General features: G+C 41.3%; 1 protein-coding gene across 1 annotated transcript in view; it reads left to right on the top strand.

The window, feature by feature from the left end:
• SLC44A5 (solute carrier family 44 member 5) overlaps positions 1-19768 on the top strand; it is a 60157-nt gene continuing 40389 nt past the window's right edge. Inside the window, exons 1-2 of the mRNA XM_085231678.1 lie at positions 1-455; positions 18286-18334. Of these exons, the coding sequence (XP_085087804.1) occupies positions 419-455; positions 18286-18334 (86 nt within the window). The 5' untranslated portion in view covers positions 1-418. The remainder of the gene's footprint in view (positions 456-18285; positions 18335-19768) is intronic.

Raw genomic sequence — 19768 nt, 5'->3', positions numbered from 1 at the left:
CGACAGCGCGGAGCCCCCCGCGCCGCGGGCTTGGCCGGCACCGCGCTCGCTCAGTGGCTGCGGAGCTGTCGCCGAGACCGGACGCGGGCGGAGTCAGAGCGGAGCGCCCGAGCAGGGGGTGGCGGGCGGCTGCGGGCCGTCCTGCCGGCCGTCCTGCGGGCCATCCTGCGGCCCTGCGCCCGCCCTCGGCGCCCCTCTGCCCGCCGCCCCCCCACGGCTCGGGCACCGCCCCCACGAGCTCAGCGCAGGCGTCGGCCGCGGAGCCGGCGGGACAGGAGGGTCGGCGCGGGGCGCGGGCGGCGTTCCTGGCGACGGAGCGGAGCGGGGCTGCGCGGCCGCCGCCTCCTCTCATGCCTTCGCGGCAACAAAGAGCGCGCTGAGCGGCGGGCTGCCGGAGCACAGAGGGCGCCGGGGGACGATGGCGAGAAAAGGAGAAGCCTCCGCGCCTCCCTACGGTAAGCGCCTGGCCGGGAGCGAGGCGGAGCGCGCTGTGGCGTTAGTGCATGGACGCGGCCTAAGCCCCTGCCGCCCCCCGGCCTGGTTTCCGCGCGGGTCCGGCGGCGCGAGGCGGCGGCGGCGGGAGTTCGCTTCCCCGAGTGAATGCCGTGAGCGGTGCGGGCGTCCCGATCCCGGGGCCGGCGGGAGCCCCGGGGCGCTGCCCGGCCGGAGGAAGGCGGGATGGAGCGGGGAAGGGGAACCGGCGGCCGCGGAGACGGGAGCGAGCGGGCGAGAGCCTCCGCCTGCAGCAGGTGCTCCGCGTGCGCTTTGTCTGCGCCCGACGGGAAGGCCGCTGGGCAGCGGGATGCGGTCCGCGCTCCGGTGGCGGCAGGTGCACCGCTGGGCAGGGCCGCGCCGCGCCGCCCCGGCTCCGTTCCAGGGTTCGGGCCGCCGGGCCTCGCGGGCGGTGTGAGCGCGAGGCTCGGTTGGGCCAGGCGGGCCTCGGCGTCTCCTGGGCGCGCGGGAGCGGTTTTGCGGGACTGGGGGCTGCGGCGCCGCGGGGGGCTGCGGGAGCCCGCCGTGCTGGTGGCACCGCTCGGTTCTGCGCTCTGTTATTTGGGGCGTACGGACCGGGAGCTCCGCGGCCAGGGAGGGGTACGCGGACCGGACGAGCGCTGATCTGACTGAATCCTGCCTGCCAGCGGGAGAAGGTCACTGGGGGCAGAACTTCATCCCTGTGCTTGAGCTCTGCTTCAGTCGTTCCTTGGAAACTGCTGCATTTATGACAAAGGAGAAAGGCTTTGCAAAGCTTCTTAGACTATCTGAAGTCGTTGCTACAAAACAGATTTAGTTTTCCAAATATATGTGAGATTTCCGTGGCCTAAAATAAAATAAAAAATCCGCAGAATGAGCAGACCCCTCAGAAACGAGGTTTCTTCTCCATGAGTCCAACAAGCCCCCGCTGATTGCTTAAGATGTACAAATGGGCAGCAATGGCTTGGTGAAACAGCCTTTGCCTTGACATCACAGGTTGTGCGACACATTTACAACGTAGGAGACTCAATTTCGTGGTTCACCTCTGTGGTCTGAACTGTGATCTGACCAAAAGGAAAACTCTTGGTTTGGCTTTCTCATGCGTATGACCTGATGAAAAAGCTACTTCCCCTTCATTTGTGATAACATGGAGTGTATGTAAGGAAAATGTTAATCCTTCACTATACTGTAGTTACGTTTGTTTGTTTTATTAATCAATCTCTCTCTTCTGAAGAGATGAGTCTAGCCCACAGTTAACAGCTGGTGTTAGTCTTTGTGAATAGCTTCAGTACCTCAGATTTCTCTTTGAAGTAACAAGTATACTATTAGATGAGCTCACTGGAATCTCGCAATACAGGACAGCACGGTTGTCTTGTTAGTCGGGGTATGGCTTGGTAAAAGCTTTTGATAAGCCTGTAGGCATTCTGAAGCCTACTCCTGTTTCTCTAGATGCATGTGTGAGTTCAACTTTGAAAACAAACTTTGCAGTTGTTACTTAAGCTTAGCTTTCCTCACAACAGCTGTAAGCTGGTTCCAGGAATTGCAGCAATATTTAACCGTAACATGAGTTAAATACAAAGGATTTCTCATGAACAATGATGCTGACTTTATGAAGGATTCTCTCCAGGAGAGGACTCCAGTTAAGAAAAAAGAAAGTTCTTTCATGGCAGGAAGATTGCCATTGAAGCAAAAGACAGAAATTACTCATTACTTTCTTTTCTCACTAGAGCAGATTTGTGAGATTATAGGTTCTTTATTTTGTAATCTAAGTGGTATTTGCTTTCTTTTAACTGCTGTATTAATTGTTGTTGTGATATTGTCGAAATCAGTGGTCATGTCAGGTTTCTTTAACTAAAAATATGTTAAATTTCCCAATTGAGGAAGGTTCTTCTGTTTGCATTGGAAAACCTGTTGGTGAACTAAGAAGGTTTTTATCGATAAATGTTATGTCTTGTGGTTTGGCCTGCAGTTTTAGTTTCTTAATTTCATCCAGCTACACATACATACTTTGCAGTTGAAGGACATCTTCAGCCTAAGAAGAATGACCTGTATTTAGCCACAGTGGTGTCATGCAGTGGAGGATTTGGGCTGTGATACCGCTACAGATAAAGTCTCTGTAGCCACTGCTGATAATTGTTTTATATCATCATATGTAACTAATTTTGCTGTCTGACATTCAAATTTCATATAAATGGATGACATTCATATTAAAGCTGGAAATTGATATTCATGTACTTGATTCGGATTTCAGCCTGATCTAGTGGGAGGTATCCCTGCTCATGGCAGGGAGACTTGATCTAAATAATCTTTAAGATCTCTTTCAACTCAAACCACTCTATGGTTATATGATTCTGTGGCTCTATGACTTGAATATATTCAGAAGTGTTAGAAGTAGGTGAAACTTGAATTCAAATGACTTAAACCTTTCTTTCTCTGATAAAAACATCATCTCCTTTATCTAGATCTTGCAGTGCATGTTTTGGGTGAGATAAATCACTTATTGAAACATGTCAGTTTGAGCTGATGGTACAGAACTTCAGCGGTGTCCAAATTTATTAAAACATTAGTTTTAGATAAAGCAATTCACAGTGAGAAAAAAGATTAGAAGAATGGGGAGAAAAAGATACAGTTTTAGAAGGAGAGCTTTGTAGCATGTTTCCTGTTTTTTATAACAGATAGGTCTCCTTCAGTAAGAACTTTCTCAGCATGCAACTTTATCTTTTTCTTTTTTTGGTCCTATGATAACATATTGATCTTGCAAATATTGAAATTTTATTTTTTATCACCATGGAAATGAATTTTGGCATTTAGACTTCACTGCAAGAGATATGCATGATTGGAGATATGCATGAATATTGAGGAGTCATCCTTTTTTAAAGTGTTGCCTTCTTTCTCTTAAAAGAAAAATGGCTGAGAAACTATATACACACATAAACACTAACTGTAACTAAGATGATGTGATTGTTGTGCTTCATTTCCTGAGATAGTTATGTTACTGGAAAAATCTGAGAAGAAAACTCTCTAACTCCAATGTGGTGCTAGAAAACTGGCATTTCTTTATTCTCACTACGTGTACCAGGTGGCATGACAAATCAAACACGCCCTCTTGGAGTTCAGGTACTACCTTTAAACAATAAAGATGTAAGCAATACATTTGCATATGAATTCATTCTTTTCCAAGAACTCATTAATATATGCTTATGTCCCTCTGGGCAAGCATAAAAGATAGCTTTGGGAATCATCTCTCCCTTTACTTCATCTTCATTTTTTCCATCATCAGCTTCTTCCCAGTGCTCCCTGGCTGACCTTTTAGCTGTTTTCCCCCAATTTAGGAAATTTCCCTTGCTTATTATGCCACAATGAGCACCTTTCTATCTTGGTACACTTTCACAGAATCATAGAATGGAATCATAGAATGGAATCATAGAGTGGAATCATAGAATGGCTTGGGTTGGAAGGGATCCCAAGGATCATCAAGTTCCCATCCCCTTGCCACTGGTCTCCAGATCTGGTATTAGCCCAGGCTGCCCAGGGCCCCATCTAACCTGGCCTTGAGCACCTCCGAGAACAGAGCATCCACAACCTCTCTGGGCAGGACTGTTCCAGCACCTCACCACTCTTTCTGTAAAGAATCTCCCCCCAGCATCCAATCTAAAGCTTCCCTTCTTGAACTTAAAACCATTCCCCCTTGCCCTATCACTGTCTAGCTTTGTAAAAAGTCGATTCCCCTTCTTTTTATGATCTCTTTTTACTTCAAGGTTGCAATGAGGTCTCACAGCCTTCTCTTCTCCAGGCTGAACAGCTCCCTCAGCCTGTCTTCACAGGGGAGGTACTCCAGCACTGTGAGCATCTTTGTGGCCCTCCTGGACCCTCTTCAACAGCTCCACATCTTTCCTGTACTGGGAGCCCCAGACCTGGGCTCAGTACTCCAGGTGGGGCCTCACAAGGGCAGAGTAGAGGGACAATCACCACCCTCTCTCTGCTGGCCGCTCCTGTTTTGATGGAGCCCAGGATACCATCGGCCTTCCACACCACTGGCTCATGTTCAGTTTTTCATCCACCAGGACCCCCAGCTCCTTCTCCACAGAGCTTTTCTCAAGGAGTTCTTTCCCAGTCTGTATCTGGGATTATTTCAACCCAAGTGCAAAACCTTGCACTTTGCTATATTGAACCTCGTTAGCTTCACACTGATCCACCTTTTGAGTTTGTTGAGGTCCCTGTGGATGGCATCCCTTCCTTCTAACACGTCAACTACACCACTCAGCTTGTTGCCATCGGCAAACCTCCGGAGAGTGCACTCGGGCTTGTAATTGATGAAGATGTTGAAGGGCACCGGTCCCAAGACAGCCCCCTGGGGGACATCGCTCATCACCATCCTCCACTGGACATAGTGCCATTCGCCACAACCCGCTGTGTGCAGCCTTCCAGCCAATTCCTTATCCACCAAATAGTCCACCCCTCAAATCTGTATCTCTCCAATTTAGAGAAAAGGATGTGATGGGTTGCCATGTCAAAGGCCTTGCACAAATGCAGGTAGATGACACTGATCGCCTTCCCTTTGTCCACCAGTGTTGTCACTCCATCATAGAAGGCCACCAGCTTGGTCTGGCACAACCTCCTCTTGGTAAAGCCATGCTGGCTGTCTTGGATCACCTGCTCATCCCTCATGTGCCCTGTCTTCTGGGAGAATCTGTTCCATGACCTTCCCAGGCACAGATGTGAGTCTCACTGGCCTGTAGTTCCCTGGGTCCTCCTTCTTCCCTTTTTTGAAAACACGACATAATGTTTCCTTTTTCTCCAGACTAAATGATTCCAGTTCCCATAGTCTCTCCCCATAAGATTTCTGCTGCAGACTCCTCTCTAGCTTTGTTGCCCTTCTCTGAACACTCTCCAGAGCTTCAACCACTGTAACTCACAACAATTTATGTGAAACTCAATAAAAAGTCCTTGCACCTGGTGGATGCAAAGATATAAGTAGTCTATTGTGACTACAGTGCTTCAATGAACCAGGGATTGTTCAGAAAAACAAGGCTGTTGACATACCAAGCAAAGGTAAACTGGAGAGTGTTAGAACTGGCACACATTAATTCCTTTTGCTAAAAGAATATATTGGTCCTTAAGCTATTGATACCTATTGTTAAACCAGCCTATATCACTTATAGGAGCTTTTAAAGTTAATTGCTGATCAAATCCGTTTGAAATATTATACTTGCTCTCTGAATGCCTACAGTATAATAAGTACTTTATTTTCAAAGCGTGATCTTCCTTGTCCAAAATAAATGAACTGTTCTTCGTAAGTCTCTAAAGAACGAAATACTGTTACAGCAGAAGATACTAGATTTTTTGGACTCCGCTATTTTGAGTCAGTAAAACTTCTGACAAAACAGGCCAGGTGTGCTTCTGTCTTGGGCCTTTGTGAACAGCACGAAGACCTGTTAGTAGCAATGCCAGTGCTGTCATCTGAGATTCACTATGGAAGTAGAACCTTCTTCTCATTCAGTTGAATCAGAAACATGGTGCATTTACATGGAAGAGTAGAAGAGAAAAAGAAAGAAGGGCATTTGTGGAATAATGAATAGTAACCTTTATCACAAACATCCTATGTGGATACACTTTTCTGAAGTAAGATGTTATTCCAAAGCAGTATGATATTATGCAGAATAAGAGTGCATGCAAGTGGTCAGTCTGAACCACAGTGTATGGTATTGCATTACAATTCATATCTTATGTTACTATGAATTAACTTTTCTAATTAGACCAGACTTTTGAGATCCTGTTTCAAGTGCTTCCTTTTTGTAGAATAGAATAATGTGACAGGGCCACGAATCCTACTGATTCATCGAAGAGTAGGAAGACTTAGGGAGAAGTGCTTGTTGTAAAACTAAAAATGATGGTAAAAATTTGACAGTCTGAAAGTAAGAAGTCTTCTGCAGTGAACTTCCATTCTGTACAGGGACACTTCTGCCTACTTGTATAAGAGGTGCACTGTATACCTGCTTTTCCGGGAATCTTTTCAAGAAATAAATTTCAAGGACGTTTAGAGACAATATTTATCACCATGTTTGAAAAAGGGAAATGAGTCTATTCTCAAGATATGGCTAAGAGCTGCCACTGCTTTATGACAGTCCAGCCTTTTTCTTTCTGAGATGGGAAAGCTCTTGATTTATGCAAAATGTACCTTAGTGTAAGAGCTATTGGAAACAAAGCAATAAACATTGTCATCAAAGTGATAGAATCAACTGACAACCGCCAAAAACCAAACAGATTCAATATCTGTTACACATAGACATCTAATACACGTAGACACCTAAGGCCCAGAAGTCAGTGTTTAGTGATAACTTGTGATAACCTGTATAGAACCGCGTTGTTCCGTGAGCTTATCTGGGAACACTCAGAGTTTGATAAAGACTTGTTCTATCTTCCGAAACATAAAAGCATTTTTTTTTCTGCTAGTCTGGGATTTTCTGTTATGCCTCTTTCCATCAGTGAAGTGGTCTGCTTTTATTCATGTCAGACGACTGGATGCCTTCTGCTGTGTGAGTGGAAGACTTACAGGTGGTAAGCGTTGGGCTGTCACAGGTAAATGTCTCTGATTATTTTGTAGACCTTGCAATGAATACTTGTTCAGTAATTGATCATTACTTGAATGTGAAGACACTTTTTTTTTTCCCACTTACTCCTGAGGTGCAAAAGCATGTAACATTCATGATTGCTTAGCTGCATTTACGATTTTTTTTTCCTATTGCTCTAGTGCCTGTGTCAGAGGTGGTCATATTTACAAAATCTGCCTGTGTAAGTAATGGAAAGGCTTTTTCTGCAGCATCTGCATATTGTGACAAGAAGGCCATAGTGTGTTTGTATTAGCTACTGTATTAGCTTAATGCAGCAATGCAGAGACATCTAGTGGGATAATGTAAATTGACTTAGAATTGTCAAAGCACATAGGATCTGATCTACAAGGTCAGGGAAGCAGTTATGATGGCATATGAGACTCTGCTTTGTTCAGTACTGTAAGGATGCCCACATTTTCTGTTTCTTTTACAGTGAAAGCTGAGCAGAATATAATGGCTGTGCTTTGTACAAGACATAATCAAGCTTGGACAGTACGGTTTTTGCATTTAGTCTTTTCTTGCTAAATTGTAATGGTTCATTTGGGACTTTGAAGATGTTTCAGTCAGAGGCTGAAGAAACAGCAGTCCCTAAGAAAAGAAGAAGACAAATAGATTAGCCCTTCAAAGGTCATATCAGCTTTATTTTTTGTGATCACTTAATTGAGTGGTGGTCCAGTTGGAGAGCCAGAACTTGTAAGGAAAGAAAGTGTTTCTGTGGGATGTTACCCTTGGGAGAGTTTGTAGCAGCTCCTGCCCAAGACACTGTAGGCTGCATTAAGCCCTGAAGAGAAACTGTTTAAAAATTCATTCCTTATTTTCTCTTGGATGGAGAAAGTTAGTGGTCAAGCCAGGAGGGGAAATAGTTGTCCTGAGTACTAGGTGGGATGTGGTGACATGAAGGTACAAATGAGATCTCATTCAAGGCAGTGTCATACAAATGATATAAACTCCACCAGGATGGGAAAGCAGTGACAAGCCTAATAATACTTACTGAGAAAAAGCAGATTTATTAAAGGTCAATGTTCTACTTTTGTTAGAATTACAGGAAATAAATGCCTGGCAGCCATTTGAGTTAGATGGAGTTTTGTCTTAGGTGTTGAAGTCATCTTTGGCAACAAATCCCCAAAGTATCTGTGGAAGTGTGGTGTAAAGGAATTGTCTCCCTAAAAAGAACCAATGACTAGAGCTTTCAAAAGATTTTTGGCGGGTTACCTCTCCAGCAGAAAGTTACATGCTTTTGCCTGTTTCTTAAAGTAGAAGCTAGATACCTAGATACTAATGTTAAGAGATATGATTGGTATGTGCTTCTGACGTGGAAAAGATGGGAACTTGTTCTGGCTTATCAGCATGTCGCTGGAAAAGAAAGCTTCTAGAAAAAGAAACTCTTCTAGAAAGAAGAGCCCTAATGCATGTGCTGGCAGAATTCTCTTTAACTGTTTCTTTTGCACAATGAGTAATATCTGGAGGAAAGCAACTGTCTTTTTCAGGTTAGCAGATTCCTGCTGGGTCAACTGCACGCAGAGCATCTACACTTGTACAAGCTGATGTACCATGAAATGTGGTAGAATTAGTGTTTTTCATAATCATTATCCTTTGAAATAAGTGGATATGCTAAATAATAGCTCTGATTCTTGTTCTTTAATATTACTTGTACTGGATGTTACAGTAAAGCTAATTGTTTCTTCATCGCTTGTATTTTTCTATGAGAGAATTCCTCGGGCGTGATGTGGTTGCTAAAAAGCAGCTGATTAACCACACAGAAAAACACAGTTTCCTTCCCCTCCTCCCCCCCAGGAGAATGATAAATAGTTCCAGTGCTATTGCTTTGTAGCAGAAAAAAGGCACTGAGCTATATCCATGAATGCCCCTTTCTGTTGCTGTCAGCACAATACAATATCTGTGCTAGCATCTAGACAGCTGCTATAAGCGGTAGAAATGGTAATAAGCACTGTGTCCTTGTGACCAGTGCTCTTGAACTGTCGCATTATTTATCCCCTTAAGTAACTTAAATGTTTGAGGGAGATTCGTGTGATAATAAAATGTTTATTTTTTTTTATTAATTTTTTTTTAGGAAAATATGTAGATAATATACGTCTATTTCCTTGTTAACACTTTTCTGGCATCTATCTTGGTTCTGGGAAATTGAAAACTCAAATGAGACGAAGCACCAATAACAGAATTAGTGTAGGTGTGAGCGCAGTTTCCTTTGGAAAGCAAGAAGCATAGCATTTGCATACGTTGTATTTCTATAATGTAAGACTAGCCCAGCATTTTGCCACGAGCTCAAGGCCAGCCACAGTGTAAGAGCTGCGGACTGAAGGAGAACATCCAGCTGAGCAGCAGTCTTGAAGCAGCAGTCTTGAAGTTTAATGCATGTGAGAAAAGTTTTCTTCTTAAAAAGTTTTCTCAACTTAAAAACAAAACAAAACAAAATGAACAAAAACAAGCTAACAAACAAAAAAACCCTACTAAAACCACCAGAAGTCCCTACTAAGAATACAAAAACAAATAAGAAACAAGCTGAGCTACTAAAAAGTGTTGGATTTACTTTTTATCCCCTTTTACTGAAAGGTTTCCCATGCAGGGAAGGAAATTTTTTTTTTAAGTGTAGGTAGTGAAGCAATGCCCCGGGATAGTGAAGATTAAATCAGAAGGATGAATCAATGAAACTTTCTTAAAAAACAAACATTAGTCCACCAAAAGTAAATCTTGTTGCAGACTTTTCTTGTACAGCAAACAAATAATATCCCTAGAATGATCAAAGAAGTTATGTTATGCCTAGAAATGTGGCTTTGCAGGAATGAAAGCACGCAGCTGCCGAGCTCTTTTCCTAGACTTCTTCCCATTATGGCTGTTCTAAGTGTTGCCAGGAAAAGGGCGATGAGAAAACCTGTCTTGCTTGAGTAATACAAAGGCCGAAACTCTCAGTTCACTGCAGCTTTCCGGCTTTAGGACTCGCTACAGATTTACCAACCCTGTACAAACTGTGCTAATATTGTAAAAACCACGTTCCAATGCAGATCAAAAAGAGGAGTAATTCAGAATTTAGTAATCTAGAAAGTAAACAGCTGCTTTATGTTGTGATTCTGGTGCTGGTAAAGAGGCTAGTGAAACACCAGCTAACTCCTAGTTATTTTATTCTCATACCTGTTTTTGTCTTCAGAAGATGTTGTCAAGCTTTTCCTAGTCTGTGCATTACCTTCCTGGCTCTGACTGTTTACCTGTGGTTTAGGAAAGCAATATTATATACTTACTCTGAGATTATTATCTTTCCTATGTAGGTACATAATATTTTCAGATAGTTCTTACTGTATTAGAAACTTGATCAGAACTTAGAACTGAATCAACAAGCTGTTGCTAGCTTCTAGCAAATTGAGAAATTCAAAACACAGAGCTTCTATGTGAAGAATTTTTTTGTCCTAACAGCTTACTAATCTCCCAGTGAGCCGGCGGTAGTAACAAAACAAAAAAGTTAATACAGTAACCTAGTTGTACAGTACTGCTGTCAAAAGAAGAGCATATCTCTGTGCTCGCAAATGAGGAACTCAGGAGGGCTAGTCCATCTGCCTTAATTTTTTTTTTAAATGTTCTCCTGTGGAATTAGAGATATCAAAGCATTTGTGTCCATACAGTAATCAATTCTTTGGGTGATGCATCTGTGAAGGGGGAATTGAGCTAAAGACAAATATTTTTTTTTCACCAATTTATGACTGAGCTGTTAGTAATGATCTGTAACCTGTTTGTAACCACTCTGATATTTACATGAGATGATAGCTCTCTAAATCTTACATATTCGCTGTACAGCTGTGTTGCAAGTAGCAGTGAAATTAAAGCTGTAGACCCAAACACCCAAAACATTTTCACTTGTTTATATAGTGAATTATGTACAATTGTTTGGCAGGGCTGAGGCCTTTGCTCTTACTGTACTAATACAATGCATATGATAATTCTAGGTTTTTGTAATAACAGCTGGTACTACATCCCATTTTCTTTACACTGTAACAGGATTGTAGTGAATTTAGGTTTGTTTTGGGTTTATTGCAAAACAAAATTCAAATACTAGGGCAGAAAACACATGAGCAGCTGAACACAGGCATTGTCTTATGGAAATGGTTTTGTGCTTCCATCAATTGAAACTGTACAAAAAAAGATCTTTCATTAATACTGACTGCTCACTGAATTGAGACTGAAAGGTGATGTGACAATGTAAGTGCCTTATCTCACGTTACTTCAAAATAGACAGAAAAAATCAAGGGCAGTGGAAGTACAGATGTAAGACATGGAAGTATAGAACTACCAAAGTGAAATGAAAATTAAACTACGAGAAGAAATGGCTTTTGAAGCAGTATTTTGATGATACCTCTTCAGAAACTTCAAGTTGCAAATATTGTTTTCTAATGGTTGCAAACTGAATTCCACCCAATGTTTCAAACCCTCATAAGCTCTCCTTAAAAGCCCACAAAACTGAAAATGGACTTAGATTCGACACTTTTGAGAATGTTATTTCTAGATAAAGAAGCAGATTGCCTACAGTGTGCCATAGATAAATAATTTCTCTGTGCTTCTCATTGTAGATTTAGCAAATATAGCTGATACTTCTAGATTGTATAAGAAGTGAAACTATAAGAGAAAATTGTTTTCTGTTCTTATTCTGCAAGCTCTTCAGTCTGATTGGAACACTGGAGGAAAAAATAAGAGTGTAATCTATGTATTTGTACTTTTTTTTTTTTTTTGCTGTTTTGAGTGTGTTGGTACTGCTGTGTCTGCCCACTGCTCATGTAGGTCTGACAAGCACTTGCAGGCCCTTAGGACAGCTGGGCAGTATCTTTAAACACGTTTTCCTCATGTTAGTGCAGTTTAACTTTGATATCAGAGGTTGGTAGTATAATAAAGGGCGAAGTCAAATATCTCTATGCTTCCCCTCACTCACAGATTTGCAGTATTGTATTTTACATGGTTGCTCCATAGAGTGGATTGGTTTGTTCTCATCTTTGTCCTGACCTTTCCTTTTTGCAAGCAGATGAAAGCTAAGTGCTTACGTGATTAGGAAATAAAATAACTTGCACTTTTGTGCACTACTATGCACTGATGTGTTGTCTTTCTCAGCTTTGTTAGCTGTGTGACAAAACCACAGTGCGTTACATTGTGATTACCTACAGCTTCCTCCTGATCTCTTGGGCTGGAGACTTTCAATCACATGCTGGCTATGTTAGTAGTATACGTGTTCTTAAGTAATTATGAGTTTGTGCTGCTGCATTAGATAAATGTTTATGTGAAATACTATTATAGATGACAAGTTCCTGTACTGTAGCAATTGTCATTTACAAATATCTACTTTTGCTTAATTTGCAGCCACTGTGCACTTTGAATCAGAAGTGTTTGCTTAGTCTTTTATTCTTTTCTGTCTGCCTCTTTATGTTCTATATCTTCTTGCTACAAAAATTATTTTGCTTTAAAGATCAGCTGTAGTTTATTGCCTGCTCTTTCACTGTTTCTTCCCTTCTAGAGGAATTTTGTACATTTTCCTACCAACCCTTGTTTCAACATCACAGATCAGAGTGAACACAAGTAAAAGACAAGGAATTTGATGTTTCCTTCTGTGTTGCATTTACGTAGCATGCCACGATCAGAAGTGTCATTTTTTAAAGGTAATTGGGAAGGTGTTGGTGAGCACACTGTAATCATATTTAGAATAAAATATTTCTATCAGTATGAATTTGCACTTGATCTCTAGCTGTTAATTCTCTACAGTGCACATTTTCTTTCCCTATAGGGAAAACTGCCATTTACTGTTGGCAGAACTTCACTGCTGACAAACTTGGATGAGCAAGTTGTTAGAAGTGATGTTGTTCACTTGTATGTGGAAAGCACATTCAGCTGTATAGAAAATCTGCTCCAGAGTTATTTGTAAATCTTGCCCAAAGCTTCTGATGGATACTACATGTGTAATAAACTGAACATTTTGTGTAGGAGGAAATCTCCCTGTCAATTCCTCAGTGGTTGTGTCCCCGACGTGCAGATGTGGAGCAGTGCACTGCTTGTGGTGCTGCTTCGCCCTGGCTAGCCGTCTGGTGCCGGCACGCCGCTTTCCCACCTCCCTCAGCTCATGGAGGAGATTCCACGGAACTGCCAGTAGGTTGAGACAAGTAGAGAAATCTCTCGTCAGTTACCATCGTGGACAAAACAAACTCAGCTTTGGGGAAGATCAATTTATTGGCAGTTAATAATGGTGAAGCAGCGAGAACTAAAAGCAAACGAAACCTGCCTTCCTCTCTGTTATCCTTCTACCTCCTCTACATGAGTGGTGCAAGGTGATGGGGATGTAATCAGTCCACAATGCTTTTTTTCTGCTGCTCCTTCATCCTCATTCTTCCCCTGCTCCACGTGGAGTCCCTCCCATGAGATGCCATCTTTATCAAACTGGTCCCACATGGGCTTCCCACAGAGGCACAGGGCAACTCCTCAACCTCCTAATGCACGGAGCTCGGTGTCTGCAGGGCAGTTTATCTGACATGTTCTCACCACTCTCACTGATATTGCTCAACAGGGTGGTTTTTGTTTTCTTTTTTCCCCTTTCTTTTCAATATCTTATCCTGAACCAGCATTGTCTCTGTGGGTCCATCTGGAGCTGATCTTACCTAACTTGGGCACTGTCTGGGCTCATCTTGTAAAATTCACTCCTGCAGCCCTCCTGCTACCAACACCTTGCCACATAAAGCCAATGCAGTTAAAGATCAGGAAACATTTAATAGGTCAAGGAAAGTCTCTTATTTTCTTTCAGTTAGTTTTTAGTGAGTTGTATGTTGCTAACACTGAAAAACTTACAAAATGTGTAAGGAGAAAATCACACTTCAGGAGATAAAGATGGCCACTTTTCCAGTAAGTTCGTTGAAAAAGTAATACACCCAAAGTAACTGTAAATGCAGCTGTGTGTATGCAGCCATCTCTGACAGAACGTCAGAGGTGTCCCAAAGTGTCTCGGTACTTCATGGTCAGAACTCTTGGGTGGGATGCACTTTATTTCTGGTGATGAGCTGTGAAAGACAATCAGAACGACTCAACAGTGGGAATATGAGTAGGATGGAATGTGAACTCTGGACCAGATTTTTGCTTAAATTCTCTCGCGAGTGGGAAATACGGGAGAAAAATCTGGGCAAGAAGTAATGGAAAAGCTTTTCTTTCTTTCTTTCCTTCTTCTTTTTTTTTTTTTTTAATTTCTTTCTCCTCCCCCTCTTAAATCTGAATGGTGTCTTTTGTTCTAATTGCAAAAACACAGAATTACTTTGGTATTCCATCACTCGCTGGATAGTGATTAAAATAGGGCTTAGCAGGGCAGAGATTCAAATCATAGTGAGGGAAACAGAGACTGTTTAAATAATTTTGTCTGTTAGATAGTGGGAATAGAAATGATTGTGACTTTGGTAATGTATTTCTTTTCTTCAAGCAGGTTGGTTATTGCATTTCTTAAAGCATTCAAGTAGGTAGGTTGCTGTGAAAGTAATGCCTCCTGGTTATTTTCATGGAAACTACAACAGGGGGTTTTTAGGGGTCTACAGAGACAGAAATATCAATAATGACAATTGCCCTCTTTTGTTTAAGAACACATTTGACTTTTTTTAAACTCAAACTTTTGATTGAAGAGGAATTTTTTAAAAGACAAAATAGAGAATGCAGTTGAAGTCTGTTCTCTATTAATAAGAAGAAAAAACACAGAACAGAGGGTCACTTCTGACTGCTTTCGATCAACTGCAAGTAATTTATTTGTTTAAATGAATTCTTAAATTAAATCTGCCTGTGTTATCATTTTGTGCATGCCTTCGTTGTTCCAGATGCAGAGCCACTGCTAACAGAGCACATCTGACGGTAAATAGCAGCAGTGTCAGAGCTGAAGGTAAAATCAATGAAAATATGAGTCTCCATTGAAGCACTGGGTCTGATTAACATAATCTTACAAACTCCATTTGTTACGATGTATCCAGTGGTTCAAAAACAGCCATGGGAGCTGCTGCTCCTTTCATCATACTGGACTGTAGACTAGATACAGTCAAATAAGCAGGCATTCATAATCATCTTATGTATGGTGTTATATAGACAAATTTCAATCTCTAGTAAAGCAAAAATAGCCACAAGACACCAGATCTCTGTTTGAATGGTTTTCTGTATATAGTATTTTATGGTTTCTGTTGTTTGGTTGTTTTTCTTCTGTTGTTTTTTGGTTTAAGAATACTGCTACAGGGTGTTTGTTTCTATACAGAGAATAGCACATGAACTAGCACAGGCTTTTTAATTTTAATCTTATTTTCTAGACAGATCTGTTTTTGCCTAACATTGTAATCAGTCTAAAGCATAACCAGATATTTTTGTATTAAAATATCATACCGGATACTAGTAATCAAATACAAAAAATCCTATCTTACTTAATAAGTAAACATGTTTGAAGAAGGAGATGTTTAACAAATCAGTAACATGAAAGATATTTATATCATAGGATCACCAAGGTTGTAAAAGACCTCCAAGACCATCCAGTCCAACCGTCCACCTTCCACCAACATTTCCCCCCAGAACTGTGTCCCTTAGTATGAATGTTCCTTGAATGTTCCTTGAACACCTGCAGGGACACCATCTCCCTGGGCACCTGTTCCAGTGCCTAACTGCTCTTTTGGAGAAGAAATTTTTCCTAATGTCCAACCTGAATCTCCCCTGGTGCAACTGGAGGCCATTTGCTCTAGCCCAAGCACAGCGCAGTGACGGGAGGTCTCATCCCAGGAGGTAGTTGAGTATGAGCGTGCAGCTGATGGCTAGTATTTTAGAGATGATCAATTATATCTTCATCATGTTCTATTACTGGTACTGATTATGCTGCATATCTCAAAAAAGTAGACGTTAGAGGAACGCTATGATTTTCTGTAATAGCAAAGTGAGTTGTATGTTTGTATGACATGCATTATTTGTGAGTTACAATATTAGATTATAATATATATATTTTTTGTCAACGTGTAGTACAGGCTTTACTTAAAAATTTTGTTTGTTATTCCAGCATGTAGTTTTGTTTTTAAAATTTGCCATAGGAATGCCTATATATGTCTCATTACAGAATTCTATAATAGGTTTTGTAATCATATTGCTCAGGAAATGAAAATTTCGTACTGGTGAAGATCAGCGCACAGGCATTCTGTGTGTCTGTAGATGAAAGGAGAGATGTCTGGTTTATTAAGAAAAAATGGCTTCAGCGTTTTGGTTTTGCACAGTGAATACAATGCCATGTCTTGCCTTTTAGTACGTAGGCATTATACTATCTAAAGCAGCAATGCTAAGACTTTCTAGCTCTAACACATCTGTTCTGCACTTCTGTGCTATGTAGAAAGCTGAAATGTATTTATTGAGAAAATAATTTAGTAAATGATGACATCTTCTACAGATAAATGTCCCATTTGACAGGAATGAAAAATCAATGTACAGCAGATAGTTTATGTTTTAGACTGAGACTTGGCGGAATAAATCTTGTTTAACATCTTTGCATAACTTGTACTGTGGGAGGGCTATAGGGGAAGGAAGATTTGCCAGCTGTGAAATGTAGACAGTTTGCTGTCACAACAGCACAGGCTACAAAAAGTGCTAACAGTGGAACAGCTTACTCAGTTAGCAAACCATCAGTGCATTGTGCAGAAGGCTCAGCACGGTGCTTCGCAAGGCATGTTGTTCCATGTCAAGTTAGAAAAGCTGAATTCTGTCTGAGAGCTACCAATGTAATGCTTTGTAAACACTAGACTAAAGCACGCAGTGTTGCCAGTGTTTAGCTGTCTAACTAGACTGCTTCCTGCAATAACAGGACTCTGTTTTGTAGGAATTGCCACAGAAAAGTGGGTTCATTTTGCTCTGTGTAGTTGGATGCGTTGTACACAAATGCTAGTTCATAAATCATCAGAGCAGTGTCTGTGTTTATTAAACAATGCCAAAGACTTTTTGTGTTTTCTCTGTGTTTCTGTATCTTTTAAAAATATATATAGTGAAAGTTTTTTCCCTCCCTAATGGGAAAAGCAGACACCGTCTGTTACAGAAAACAGTTCTACATCATTTCTTTTGAGACTGTGCTTTATGGATGCCTCGATAAGGTTGCAGTTGTTTTAATGGAGAAGCTCCTGGAATCACAAGTCTGGGGCATCGCTGGGTGGCACGCTTTTGTAAACTGTACTGAAGAAGCTGAAAACGACTCTTTGAATATTCCCTGACATAGTGTTTATTACAATTAGCATTTTTCTTTTATCTTCATTATGCTCAAAAAAGATACTGGAAATATTATTCTTGTGCAATTTAGCTTTTTACATATGAATGCCGTTCCCCCCATCTCCTTCTCCATATCATACCTGTCGGAAGTGCTAGAGAAACGTCTGTTAGAAACACTTGCAGCATACTGCTGTGGGATATTGAGGCAATTCAGTACAATGCTTTAAAGAAAAGCATAAAAAAAGATTTAATTGCCTGAATCCGAAGACTTTGAGAATATTTAAAACTACACTACCATGTTTGATATGATTAAAGTATCGTATGTTTATCCAAAAATATGCATTAAAACTAGCTGACTTATGCTCTCCATATCAGGCAAATGCAAAGCTTACGAAGTATTGTCTGACTAGTAAACTATATTTCTTAAAATATTGTTTTCATTCCACTGACAGTCTGTGGAAAAAATTTGTACACCTGATTTTCACCAGCTGTAAATAAAGGGGGAAATGGCATAGTTATTCTAGAATACAGAGAGATTCTTGATAGAAGAGTCAGATCAGAAGGGCTTAGCTTGCAGCTCCAAAGAGGCAGTTCACTTACTTGTTGCTGCCAAACAAGAAGTTACTTAGCATGTAACTGTGAGATACAGTGGTTGCCTCTCGAGTATCAGCAACTTTATGTTGTCAACACTATGGATAGATGTAGTGCTAGGATGTATGTCAAATTTATCACATGGTAGAAGGGACGCCCTCCAATTTCTTTAAGCTTGAAGAAAAACAACTTCGATCTGACTACTGAAACCAAAACCAGGTAGTTGTTTTGTGAGTTACTGGTAATGCCTGCATGAAATTATTTTAACAGAATTGAGTAAATGGGGATTTATGGAAGATGTTCTTCAAAGATTGTTGTTAACAACCCTTATATATAGATTTTATTTTTAACAAAGACATGATTTTATGTTATTTTATCTTAAATACAGGTGAACCAAGGAAATTCGACCCAAAGTTCAGAGGACCTATTCATAACAGGTAAATATCTTAAGTCATTCTGTTTTATTCTGTTAGTTTTGCAGTGAGCAAGGGAAAAAAAAAAATTGGTCAATAAAACATATGAATTTGATACTGAAATTCTCTTTAATCCAAAAGACTACTCTTCCCACACTTATGTGTGTGCTTTTAAGTTCTTTCAGTGTGAATGCCAGTTTTGTAAACCTTATATTGTTTGTATCAAATCATGCAATCATAGAATGGCTTAGATTGGGCTAGTCCTTAAAGATCATCAGTTCTGAACCCCCTGACATGGGCAGAGTTGCCAACCACCAGCCCAAGTCCCATCCATGGCCTTGAGCACCTGGGATGGGGCACCCACAGCTCTGGGCAGCCGTGCCAGTGCCTCATCACCTCTGGGTTAAGAACTTCATCCTCACATCTGGCGTAAATCTCCTTTCTTTAAGTTTAGAGCCATTCCCCCTTGTCCTATTACTACAAGTAAAAAGTCACTCTCTCTCATGTTTATGAACTCCCTTGGAGTTTATAATGTATTGGAAGCTTACAAAGTTTGTAAAGTACTGGAAGGCTGCAGTGAGGTCTCCCCAGATCCTCCTCTTCTCCAGACTGAACACTTCCAACTCTCTGACTGTCTCCATGGGAGAGGTACTGCAGCCTCTGAGCATCCTCATGGCCTCCTCAGGACCTGCTCCCATAGCCACATTTCTTTCTTCTGCTGGGGGCCCCAGATCTGGACACATTACTCCGGATGGAGCCTTGCAGGGGCAGAGTTGAGGGGTGTATCTGAATTGGTTGATCTTTAGAGGTCCCAAACCATTCTGTGCTGTGGCTTGCTGTTAGTGATGCACAATTGCTGTGACGATGACTGCAATTTCAGGTGTATGTATGTGCTGTTTTAGTTGTACATTCTACCATTCCACAGCGGCTTCTTAAGAGGAAAGTAAAGTAAAAACTGACCCATAACTGGTTTACGACACATGTTAAGTGCATTTTTAATGTTCTGGTGAGACAGTGTTGTTGGAAACAACATAAAAGAGATCAGTTCACTAAATACTGAAGGTGTTGCTCCACTGTACAGTATGCCATCTGGCACTGGTTCCTAAAATGTTGCTTAGAGAGCTTACTTTGCAGTAAGGTGCACCTGGGTTCAGATTCAACCTATTGCTTCTGCCAATTTCTACCCAAATGACTTGTCTGACCACGTGGAGTCATCAGTGCACTCAGTGCAGTACATGACAGACATACCCCTGAAGCAGTTAAAGATTTTTTTAAGACAATGAATGTGTCTTTTTACTTTCCTTTTTCCAATTAAGTAAGTAAAATAAAGTGAATAAGGATTAGCTAGTTTTGATGAGTAAAATGCTTTCTCAGAATATATTCCCAAGAGTTCAAGAGGAGAAAAATGGTGTTCTGCTCTGAATTTGCTTCTGACTTTGAGATTTCTGTAGGAGAAAC

Source organism: Meleagris gallopavo, chromosome 10, assembly GCF_905368555.1.
Source record: "Meleagris gallopavo chromosome 10, MGAL_WU_HG_1.1, whole genome shotgun sequence".
NCBI classification, from domain to species: domain Eukaryota; kingdom Metazoa; phylum Chordata; class Aves; order Galliformes; family Phasianidae; genus Meleagris; species Meleagris gallopavo.
Note: the sequence above shows the minus strand (reverse complement) of the source record. Positions and strands in the feature narration are given on the sequence as shown.